Source organism: Ranitomeya variabilis, chromosome 5, assembly GCF_051348905.1.
Source record: "Ranitomeya variabilis isolate aRanVar5 chromosome 5, aRanVar5.hap1, whole genome shotgun sequence".
NCBI classification, from domain to species: Eukaryota; Metazoa; Chordata; class Amphibia; order Anura; family Dendrobatidae; genus Ranitomeya; species Ranitomeya variabilis.
The window spans coordinates 602,306,563-602,319,224 of NC_135236.1; the positions used below are offsets into that span (position 1 = coordinate 602,306,563).

At 40.1% G+C, this 12,662-nt stretch overlaps 1 protein-coding gene across 1 annotated transcript in view; it reads left to right on the forward strand.

Moving 5' to 3' along the window:
* SAR1B (secretion associated Ras related GTPase 1B) overlaps window positions 1–12,662 on the forward strand; it is a 154,590-nt gene that overhangs the window by 91,155 nt on the left and 50,773 nt on the right. The window contains exons 3-5 of the mRNA XM_077266047.1: window positions 6,505–6,624; window positions 8,427–8,492; window positions 11,655–11,758. Coding sequence (XP_077122162.1) covers window positions 6,505–6,624; window positions 8,427–8,492; window positions 11,655–11,758 — 290 coding nt within the window. The remainder of the gene's footprint in view (window positions 1–6,504; window positions 6,625–8,426; window positions 8,493–11,654; window positions 11,759–12,662) is intronic.

Genomic DNA, 12,662 nt, shown 5'->3' on the forward strand with positions numbered 1-12,662 from the left:
GACTGGTTCAAGGTTCTCTGGTCTGATGAGACCAAGATCGAGATCTTTGGTGCCAACCACACACGTGACGTTTGGAGACTGGATGGCACTGCATACGACCCCAAGAATACCATCCCTACAGTCAACCATGGGGCTGTTTCTCAGCCAAGGGGCCTGGCCATCTGGTCCGCATCCATGGGAAGATGGATAGTATGGCCTACCTGGAGAACCTCCGCTCCTCCATCAAGGATCTTAAGATGGGTCGTCATTTCATATTCCAACAAGACAACGACCCAAAGCACACAGCCAAGAAAACCAAGGCCTGGTTCAAGAGGCAAAAAATCAAGGTGTTGCAGTGGCCTAGTCAGTCTCCTGACCTTAACCCAATTGAAAACTTGTGGAAGGAGCTCAAGATTAAAGTCCACATGAGACACCCAAAGAACCTAGATAACTTGGAGAAGATCTGCATGGAGGAGTGGGCCAAGATAACTCCAGAGACCTGTGCCGGCCTGATCAGGTCTTAGAAAAGACGATTATTAGCTGTAATTGCAAACAAAGGTTATTCCACAAAATATTAAACCTAGGGGTTGAATAATAATTGACCCACACTTTTATGTTTAAAATTTATAAAAATTTAACTGAGCAACAAAACTTTTTGGTTTGTAAGATTTATGTATCTGTTAATAAATCCTGCTCTTGTTTGAAGTTTGAAGGCTCTAACTTATTTGCATCTTATTAAACCTGCTAAATCTGCAGGGGGTTGAATACTACTTGTAGGCACTGTATATTATTCCCATAAATACATTTCTATATCTAAATAAAAAAAATCAAACAATAAAAGTACACATATTTAGTATCGCCGCGTCCGTAACGACCCCACCTATAAAACTATGTCACTAGTTAACCCCTTCAGTGAACACCGTAAAAAAAAAAAAAACCTAGGCAAAAAACAACGCTTTATTCTCATACCGCCAAACAAAAAGTGGAATAACACGCGATCAAAAAGATGGATATAAATAACCATGGTACCGCTGCAAATGTCATCTTGTCCTGCAAAAACGAGCCGCCATATAGCATCATCAGCAAAAAAATAAAAAAGTTATAGTCCTCAGAATAAATCGATGCCAAAATAATTATTTTTTCTATAAAATAGTTTTTATCGTATAAAAGCGCCAAAACATAAAAAAAGATATAAATGAGATATCGCTGTAATCGTACTGACCCGAAGAATAAAACTGCTTTATCAATTTTACCAAACGCGGAATGGTATAAACGCCTCCCCCAAAAGAAATTCATGAATAGCTGTTTTTTGGTCATTCTGCCTCACAAAAATCGGAATAAAAAGCGATCAAAAAATCTCCCGTGCCCGAGCATTTTACCAAAAAAAAACGTTAACTCATCCCGCAAAAAACAAGACCTCACATGACTCTGTGGACTCAAATATGGAAAAATTATAGCTCTCAAAATGTGGTAAAACAAAAAATATTTTTTGCAATAAAAAGCTTCTTTCAGTGTGTGACGGCTGCCAATCATAAAAATTCGCTAAAAAACCCGCTATAAAAGTAAATCAAACCCCCCTTCATCACCCCCTTAGTTAGGGAAAAATAAAAAAATTAAAAAAATGTATTTATTTCCATTTTACCATTAGGGTTAGGGTTAGGGTTAGGGCTAGGGTTAGGGCTAGGGTTAGGGCTAGGGTTATGGTTAGGGCTAGGGTTAGGGCTAGGGTTAGGGTTGGGGCTAGGGTTAGAGTTGGGGCTAGGGTTAGGGTTGGGGCTAGGGTTGGGGCTAGGGTTAGGGTTAGTGTAAGGCTACAGTTAGGGTTGGGGCTAAAGTTAGGGTTGGGGCTAAAGTTAGGGTTAGGGTTGGGGCTAAGGTTAGGGTTAGGATTACATTTACGGTTGGGAATAGGGTTGGGATTAGGGTTAGGGGTGTGTCTGGGTTAGAGGTGTGGTTAGGGTTACCGTTGGGATTAGGGTTAGGGGTGTGTTTGGATTAGGGTTTCAGTTATAATTGGGGGGCTTCCACTGTTTAGGCACATCAGGGGCTCTCCAAACGCGACATGGCGTCCGATCTCAATTTCAGCCAATTCTGCTTTGAAAAAGTAAAACAGTGCTCCTTCCCTTCCGAGCTCTCCCGTGCGCCCAAACAGGGGTTTACCCCAACATATGGGGTATCAGCGTACTCGGAACACATTGGAGAACAACTTTTGGGGTCCAGTTTCTCCTGTTACCCTTGGGAAAATACAAAACTGGGGGCTAAAAAATAATTTTTGTGGAAAAAAAAATATTTTTTATTTGCACGGCTCTGCGTTATAAACTGTAGTGAAACACTTGGGGGTTCAAAGCTCTCACAACACATCTAGATGAGTTCCTTAGGGGGTCTACTTTCCAAAATGGTGTCACTTGTGGGGGGTTTCTACTGTTTAGGTACATTAGGGCCTCTGCAAACGCAATGTGACGCCTGCACACCATTCCATCTAAGTCTGCATTCCAAATGACGCTCCTTCCCTTCCAAGCCCTCCCATGCTCCCAAACAGTGGTTACCCCCCACATATGGGGTATCAGCGTACTCAGGACAAATTGGACAACAACTTTTGGGGTCCAATTTCTCCTGTTACCCTCGGAAAAATACAAAACTGGGGGCTAAAAGATAATTTTTGTGGGAAAAAATTTTTGTTTTATTTTTACGGCTCTGCATTATAAACTTCTGTGAAGCACTTGGTGGGTCAAAGTGCTCACTACACCTCTAGATAAGTTCCTTAGGGGGTCTATTTTCCAAAATGGTGTCACTTGTGGGGGGGTTTCAATGTTTAGGCACATCAGTGGCTCTCCAAACGTAACATGGAGTCCCATCTCAATTCCTGTCAATTTTGCAGTGAAAAGTCAAATGGCGCTCCTTCGCTTCCGAGCTCTGTCATGCGCCCAAACACTGGTTACCCCCCACATATGGGGTATCAGCGTACTCAGGACAAATTGGACAACAACTTTTGGGGTCCAATTTCTCCTGTTACCCTTGGGAAAATAAAAAATTGGGGGTGAAAAGATAATTTTTCTGAAAAAATATGATTTTTTATTTTTACGGTTCTCCATTATAAACTTCTGTGAAGCACCTGGTGGGTCAAAGTGCTCACCACACCTCTAGATAAGTTCCTTAGGGGGTCTACTTTCAAAACTGGTGTCACTTGTGGGGGGTTTCAATGTTTAGGCACATTAGTGGCTCTCCAAACGCAACATGGCGTCCCATCTCAATTCCTGTCAATCTTGCATTGAAAAGTCAAATGGCGCTCCTTCGCTTCCGAGCTCTGTCATGCGCCCAAACACTGGTTTACCCCCACATATGGGCTTTCGGCGTACTCAGGACAAATTGTACAACATCTTTTGGGGTCCATTTTCTCCTGTTACCCTTGGTAAAATAAAGCAAATTGGAGCTGAAGTAAATTTTGTGTGAAAAAAAGTTAAATGTTCATTTTTATTTAAACATTCCAAAAATTCCTGTGAAACACCTGAAGGGTTAATAAACTTCTTGAATGTGGTTTTGAGCACCTTGAGGGGTGCAGTTTTTAGAATGGTGTCACACTTGGGTATTTTCTATCATATAGACCCCTCAAAATGACTTCAAATGAGATGTGGTCCCTAAAAAAAAATGGTGTTGTAAAAATGAGATATTGCTGGTCAACTTTTAACCCTTATAACTCCCTAACAAAAAAAAGTTTTGGTTCCAAAATTGTGCTGATGTAAAGTAGACATGTGGGAAATGTTACTTATTAAGTATTTTGTGTGACATATCACTGTGATTTAATTGCATAAAAATTAAAAGTTGGAAAATTGCGAAATTTTCAAAATTTTCACCAAATTTCTGTTTTTTTCACAAATAAACGCAGGTAATATCAAATAAATTTTACCACTAACATGAAGAACAATATGTCACGAGAAAACAGTGTCAGAATCACCAGGATCCATTGAAGCGTTCCAGAGTTATAACCTCATAAAGGGACAGTGGTCAGAATTGTAAAAATTGGCCTGGTCATTAACGTGCAAACCACCCTTGGGGGTGAAGGGGTTAAAAATGTAGCCGTTTTTTCAAGAAAATTTACAAAATTTATTTTTTTAGGACTTATCCTTTTTTGAAGTGCCTTTAGGGGTCCCATATATTGGGAAACCCCAAAAGTTATACCATTATAAAAACAGCACCCCCTGACATATTTTGAAAACGGCAGTCAGGTTGTTTATTAACCCTTCAGGTGTTTTTCAGGAATTAATGCAAAGTGGTATGACTATTGACAGCAGCATCTAAGGGGTTAAACAGATTTGGATGATGCAAACACTAATCGTGACTGATGCAGCCAGTTGTCAGCTATAGTGTACAGCCAACAGCTGTTGGATTGTCACCTGTATGGGGATGATATTCTCTTATATCTCAGGTCAGTTAAAAGATGTATTGGCTGTCATTAAGGGGTTAAATGAAATTGCGATATAGGATAAGATAAGAGTGATATCCCTGCGACCAATGAACCAGATCTGAGTGATAATATGGGGACAGTCGGAAAATATACAAGGAAAGCTAAAGAGCAAAACAGCCTACCATGTTGTCCAAGGTATTGTGGCGAAAAATCAAAGTCAGTTTATTAAATTAAATATAATCAGGTAAAATAACAGAAAAAACAACAATAAATATAGTATGATAAAAATACTTAAAAATAAGGACACCCCCCAGAACAATAATTACAGGGCTGGATGTTAAAGTGCCAATAGAGTATGCAAAGGACAGAAAATATAGCATATGTAATAGTATAAAACAAAAATGTGCAAAATGATTATAGGTGAATAAAGTGCTTGTGCATTATAACACTGATGAGTGGTACCGTAAATCCATGGTTATTAAACATGTACTGTATATACCATCTGAAATGTCAGGGCACCAAATAACAACATTGAACAAATATATTGTGGAGGAGAAAAGAGATCATGTGAGGATGTGAGGAAGATGGTCCAAAGTGGAGTGTAACTTACAGTAGTAGTGCAGATCTCAGGCTCCTGGATGACGTCATTTCCCACCCAACGCATGTTTCAGCATGCTGCATTTGTCAGGGGGTGCCTCTGTCCCTCATTTTGATCCATCCTGTTGTATTTGTCCCCCATCCAGGTATATATTTCCCACATCTGAGCCCATCCTGTTATATTTGTCCCCCATCCGGACTCATCCTGGTATTTTTGTCCCCCATCTGGGTGCATCCTAGTATATATGCCCCCCCCCCCCCAGCACATTTGAGTCTATCTTGGCATTTTTGTCCCCCATCTGGGCCCATCCTGATATATATGTCTCTCATCCTGGTATATACAGTATGTCCCCCATTTTGGCCCATCTTGGTATATATGTTTTCCATCTGGGCCCATCATGGTACATATGTCCCCCATCCTGGTGTATATATAGCTGTTCTTTAATGCATAAAAAAAATGATTCTACTCACCTTCCCTCCACTCCTCTGCCATGCGTTGTCCTCTTCTGAAGCCAGCAGGTGACTTCTGCATGCAAGTGACAGGCATGACATCACTGCTATGCGCAGTCTGTAAATGGCTCGGCAACGTCAGCTATTAGCTTCTGACTGTCAAGCAGGGACCCAGTGAGTATCTACACCACAATACACTTCTGCCGAAAGTACGTTCTCGGATGCACATCCAGCTGAAGTATGCACTGGCGTCTGCATTACTGCAAGCTTGTTTCCGCAAGCAATCAGTCCCGATCGCTACCCCTGAGACCGCGATCGTTACGCCCCTGGGAAGAGACATAAAAGCTAGATATATTTCTATGCATCTGTTATCTACTTGATATGTATCAAACCTTTTTATGCTTTTTGGAAACATTGGTGTATTCTCGCTTGTGCATGTCATCTATATCCTCCATTTAACATGTTTCATTATTAGAATGAATTTTTTTATCTTTATTTTGACTTTTTTGTGTAAATAAATAGTAATTTCCTCATATTTTCTGTTCTGTTATTTTGTATAACATTGTAAAACTGTGTAACTCTACCATGTCTGATAACCTTTGTAATTTTTTTCTGTCTTTTGAATCCAATTTCCAACCAATTCTCCTAAATATTCTTGATCTGATGGTCATGTCACTGATGTTATTTTCACCATCAACTATCCACAACTCCTGTATTGACAGAATTCTTCTTTTTGCTTTGACTTGACCTGTGATGCTCCACATATACAGTATTTACTTTCTTTCCCACTGATGTAATTGTTGCCATACATTTATTTATTATTTCCATGTCAATAAACTTTTTTAAAAGGGATAAAATGCTAACAACAATTGCATTTACATAACTAAAAGTGAAATAGCAAGTGAAATGGCATATTGGGCCACACATTGAAATCTAATACATTGCTTTGTGATAGATTGTGAGATCATAAAATTATTACTAAATTTGAGTTTCTAATTATTTCTCCCCATGATCTAAAAGTGGACTGTAAAACGCAGCATATGTTATTTGATATAAATATGTTTTAAATTCTTTAGGTCTCTACAAGAAAAATGGGAAATTAGTTTTTTTAGGGTTGGATAATGCTGGCAAAACCACATTACTACAGATGCTTAAAGCTGGAAAAATGGGCCAGTATGTTCCTACTCTTCATCCAAGTGAGTATTTAAAAATTTCCATAACCTCTCTTGGGGTCATTGAGATCTGTAACATGTAATCTGAATTTACTGTAAATCTCTGCATCTCTGTTTTTATGGTGGAAAAAGAGTAGCAATTAATGAGATCTCTAAAAATTTCATTCACATTTGCGTTATTTTTCTTTTCTTATTAACTTGCAGTCTGTTTTTTTTAAAGTAGCATATCAATTCTTTCAGTGATTTTACTGCATTTTTTCCCTAGTGAGATCAGTTAGGTGGAGCAGCAAAAAGAACATCAAAAAGCACACAGAACAATGCATAAAAAACCAACAAAATAGCATATTTTGTAAAAATTCCACTGCATTTTCCTTGTAGTTGTGTTTTTCCAGTGGAAAAAAAAGCTAAGCAAGGGCATTGAGTGAAAAAAACTCCTTTAAAGAGGACCTTTCTCCAGTTTTGAGCATGTTAAACTGGCCACATCATGGATAGAGATGGGCAAACCCGAACAATAAAGTTCAGGGTCTGTACCGAACACCTACTGTTCGAGCACAGACCCCAAAGCAGGACTTCACTGGACTTCTGCATGACAGCACAAGAAACACCGGCGGCGGTCTGAGAGCCACGGCTCACACACTGTCAGATGACAGCGTGAGCCCACAGCTGTGACCGGAGGTAGAAAGTTTACCTCCGGTCACTAGTGTCAGGCTGATGGGACTACTATTCTTATCAGTCTACACCTGCTGCCACTAATAACAGTGAGAGCAGGCAATGGGGGTATTCATCAGCCAGAGCCTGTTCTGTAAATAAATAATAACAATTTAAAAAAAAACACTTTTTTACTCATTTTTACTTTTACTTTTTTTAATTTAAAAATAACAAACACAGTTATACTTACTTAATTCCCATTCCACTGAACCCTAGTCTTCTGTAAAAACCATAAAGTAATAAACCACAAAAATACTCACCTAATGCCCAATTCCACTGAAACCAACGTCCCCTGTAAAAAAAAACAAAAAAAAAACAACCATATCCCTTACCTGTCCGTTGTTCTGTCCCACACCATAATCCATGTCAGGAAATATACAGTTTGCAACCTGGACAGTACCAAGATGCGACCGTCCAGGCTGTGAAACACTGAAGAATGAGCTACTGTGAGCACAGTGTCAGTAACTAATGGTGACATCATCGAGGTTACCACAGGTCACCAAGGCTGCATTCCCAGCTGGGCCAATGACCTGCGGTGACCTCAGTGAGATCACAGCTAGTACAGTGAGAAAAAGTCTCACATTGCAGTGCTGAGCTCATTGAGTTCACATCAGTTCACTGTGAGAAATTTCTGTTATCGTCACACTTTAAATAAATAAATAATTATAAAATGGATGGAGGGATGGCTTGACAGATGGCTGTATAAATGGATGGATAAAGGGATGTATGTATGAGGGATGATGGAGAGATGGATGGAGGGATGGCTGGACGAATAAGGGATGGATGGCTGGATGGATCGATGGGTGGATGGATGGATCAGAGATGAATGAATATAGTCATTGTGAGGAATTTTAAGGGTTTGTGCAGACATTCAGTATTAGGTCGGGGTCACACTTGTGAGTTCAATGCAAGAAACTTGTGCGAGTCTCTCGCATCAAGTCCCTTACATGCAGCCGCACGCTCTGTTCCTGAGTGCCAGGGGCAGTATCGGGACTTGATTCGAGAGACTCGCTCGAGTTTCTCGCATTGAACTCGCAAGTGTGACCAATGTGCAGTTATTATTTTGAACGATGTTATCAGATTTGATACATTGTACATTTGTCTTGGCTTTTTTTTAGCATCAGAAGAATTAACAATTGCTGGAATGACATTCACTACATTTGATCTAGGTGGACATGTTCAAGGTGAGTTATTACATATGTAGGTGCACAAACCATACACTATTTGATATGTCATTGTAGGGGGGTGGTATGGTACCTCTTCTTCTCTTGCTACTCATCCCCACATGTGTGTTCTAATATACTGCAAATGTATTGTGCATGTGAGTTAATGTTGTGACAGGACGGCCATTAGGTGTCAGCAGCAGAAAGCACTAAAAGGGAGCAGTGGCAGACTACAATCAAGAATGGGTTAACTCAGAGGGAGGGGCAAGCAGATAAGGGAACAGCAGCAGGAAGCAGAGCCCAGGCAGCCATGCCCAGGGCAAGAAGTGAACAGAGTGCAGGAGTAAATAGAAGCTGTGTTGTAGAGACGGGACAAAAGTAGGAAGATTACAGACCTCTAGGACTAGAGTCAGTGGTTGAGAGTATCATCCTGAGGATGCCCCATAGAGGCAAAGAAACACTACAGAAGCAGTGTGAACCAGTGATGGTGTAAGTGCCCTCAGACAAGAAGCCAGTACACGTTGAATCAAGGGTCCACGTGAGTGCAAGAGTACGGTAGCCTGAGACCAAGACAGGGTCAAGACAGTGCGTGGTCTAGTGTACTAGAAGAGAGTCCGGCAACCTGAGACCAAGACAGGGTCAAGAAGGTGCACGGGCTAGGGTACAAGAAGAGAGTTCGGCAGTCTGAGACCAAGACAGGGTCAAGATGGTGCGCGGACTGGTGCACAAGAAGAGAGTCAGCAGCTGAGGCTGAGTTCTGAATAGAGGCTGTGGAGAAGGGATAGAGTTCATACCCGAGTAGCACAGCTTCCTAGGACAATACTAGAGGTTCAGCTCTACAGAGGTACAGAGTGTGTGCTGAATGTAAACGACTGCCTGATGATTATAACCTGTGCCTGAAGATATTGATACTGCTAAACCTTCTTGTAACCTGTGCGTGAAGACATTTATTCTGCAAGTAAATGTTTTCGTTACAAAAAGCATTGGATGTGTCATTGTCTGTCTCTTTGCCACCCTGAGAAGCAGAAGTGAACATGGTACAGAGATAACCAACTGTATAGCAGTATCAGGTCTTTATTTATCTTTTCATGTACAAGGTGCCGGGGTGTTCAATGACTGTTGTTTAGTGAACTCACCCATGACTACCACCCTGTGCCACCTTGTTACATCATATACAACATTTTGCACTGCTAACGGGCAGACTATTTTATAGCTCAGAGAGGCATTCACAGTTGTGTTGGCTATAGAGCTGAAATGTTGCAACATCCCTACTTTGTACAGTGTTTGTACAGAACATAGACTGATCTGCTGTCTGAATTGTGTCATCTGTTCTCAGCAATGTATAGTCATTGATACAGAGAAAATGTAAAGCTTCATCTACAATAATGAGCTATAAGGGATTTGTCTCCATTTCATTCTCATTCAATATTCTGTATGAGATTGTGGAAAACAGTTCAATGTAGCCATTTTACAGCAAGACCCTGAATTAAGAAGTAAATATGAGAGTGATGGGAGCATGATTTCTGTAAAGGTCAAATTGAAACGAGGAAATGGAGGAGCTGCATCAAGGGGTGTAACCATAGTGGGTGCAGAGGTGTCATTCCTACTTAGAAGCTGGAGTCTAAAGGGATCCAAAAAGTCCCTCTGGCCAAAAAAAAGATGACCAATACCATTAAAAACCTTTGGCAATCTGGCCACGAGATTCAAATTATGTCACGGGAAATCTTTATCACATCAATCTTATCAAAAGTGAGGATGTCACACTGTCAGTTTTACAATGGATGTGTTAAACTTTAATGGAAACTTGTCCTCATGATCATTTTTAAGGGGTTGCCCAGTGAAGACAAGTTATCCCTTATCCCAATGGTAAGTGATAACTTGCAGATCAGTGCGTGTAAGGCTGCTGTTACACTAGCAGTATTTGGTCAGCATTTTACATCAGTATTTGTAAGCCAAAACCAGGAGTGGGTGATAAATGCAGAAGTGGGCATATGTTTCTGTTACACTTTTCCTCTAATTGTTCCACTCCTGGTTTTGGCTTACAAATACTGATGTAAAATACTGACTAAATACTACTAGTGTGACGGCAGCCTTACACCTCTAGGACCCGCATCAATCGGTTGATTAGGGAATTATTATCTCTAACATGGAACATTCATCCCACATTCCAAAATAGAGGGGCGGGTCCATTCATTCCCTAAGGGGCTGCCAGGAAGAGTTGATTGCAACACTCAAGAGAGCTAAAGGGAATTAATGGAGTGGTGGTTGAGCATGCGCACAGCCGCTTCCATCTAATGGAGATGAAAGTTCCTTGTTCTACAGATCGTGTGGGTTCCAACAGTCAGACCCCACAAATCAGCAAGTTGTCACCTACTGTGTGGATAACCCTTTTAATAACTAGTGACCTCGATTCTGCCTCTTGGGCAGAATAGCCTCAGCGTGAATAGCCGCTTAAAAATGCAGCAGTTCTGCCCAATATCATAAAAATTGCCATACAATCCATTATATGACCATGGTGTGGGAATTCACCTTTAGGCCAGGGTCACATGAGTGTATATTCTTTCCTCTGAGAGAATCGGACTGATTATGTTAATGACAATCCACTCAAACTCTGATCTCTGAGTTTGATAACACTGTCAGCATAGTGTGATCCGATTTTCTTGAACGAGAGGACAGTAGCACACTGCGAGAAAAATAACATTTCCCATTTTCTCCATTGTGTAGGTCCAAAAAATTGGACTGCTCTCAGATGTCATCCAAGTGTAGTCCGATGTTTTCCACACACCCCTTGAATGGATATCTTACGATTTTGGGGTGAAATCTAAAATGTTGGGATTTTTTTCACTGACAGATTCGGCCAGTGAAGAAAATCGGTAATCCGCACTGACCTATTAAATAACACTGGTCAGAGTGTTATCCAGTAAAAAAAATGTCCATTAAATACGATGGTATGAGCAAGTTCTTAAGATGATTATCCTTTTAAATGAATGATACTGTACTATACAGTAGACTATTTTTCTTGGCAAATCAGCTTCTCATACAGCTCCAAATCAGAGGTTTGGGGATCCATTTACTGGCTACTATTGCCCAGAACTATTAGGGAATTTCAGATTATTTTCAGGTACCAGCAGAAAACATAGAGTTCCTCATATCAAATGAATCATGCTTTTTATTTCAATTTAGCACGAAGAGTGTGGAAAAACTACCTCCCGGCAATAAATGGCATTGTCTATGTTATTGACTGTGCTGATCATGAACGGTTAGAGGAATCTAAGGCCGAACTTGATGTAAGTACAACATTTTAAAATTTGATTTTCCAACAATATTCAGTAAGCATATAGTAGTTATGATTAGATAAATCACGAAGCAAGTATATTTTGGGATTTCCCATTCACACAGTGCAGCAGAGTACTGCGTTTTTTTCCTACCCCAGCATGAGCTAGTCCTGTAGTTTTAGAGTTTCAGTGGTGAATTTTTTCTCTCTTTGGGCATATGCACATAGCATCTTAGCATCTTCTAGATATTATATGTATTTTCCTAAAGCATTTTCTTTGTTTTTTTGTCTATTCTTGTAGCAGCATCTTTTTTGTTAATGTGATTTTACAGGAAAAAAGGTCACATTACATGGAAGTGGATAGCAATGTACTATCACAACGTAATGTAAACCTAAACCTATAATTAAGAGAGACTTTTCCAAAAATATTTATAAAATGTAATCATCTTTATTATTGGATAGTAAACATGATTAATAAAACTTTAAAAAAGAGGAACAAATGATGCAAGAAGGAAAAAAAATCGTATTGTACACCTAATCGGTCTGTAAGTTCAAAACATATTACAAAGTGCTCAAAATTGATATAATTCAACATATTTCCTCTAGTTGAAAAAAAATCCAAGTGAAAGTCTATGAAAGGTTCTAAAAGGAAATGAAAACTGATATAATATGATACAGGTACACAGTAAGATTGCACTAAAACCAGTCTCCAAAACATGCAATGCCAGTAACATATATACTAATAAACATAGCAATGTTAATTTTAAGGCTATCTATCTATATAATTGTCTAAGGGGTACTTCCGTCTGTTTGTCTATCACGGAAATCCCGCGTCACTGATTGGTCGCGGATTCGCCCTTCCCTACCCCCCTCCAGCCAGTGCCCCCTCCCTACTCCCCTCCAGTCAGTGCCAGTGT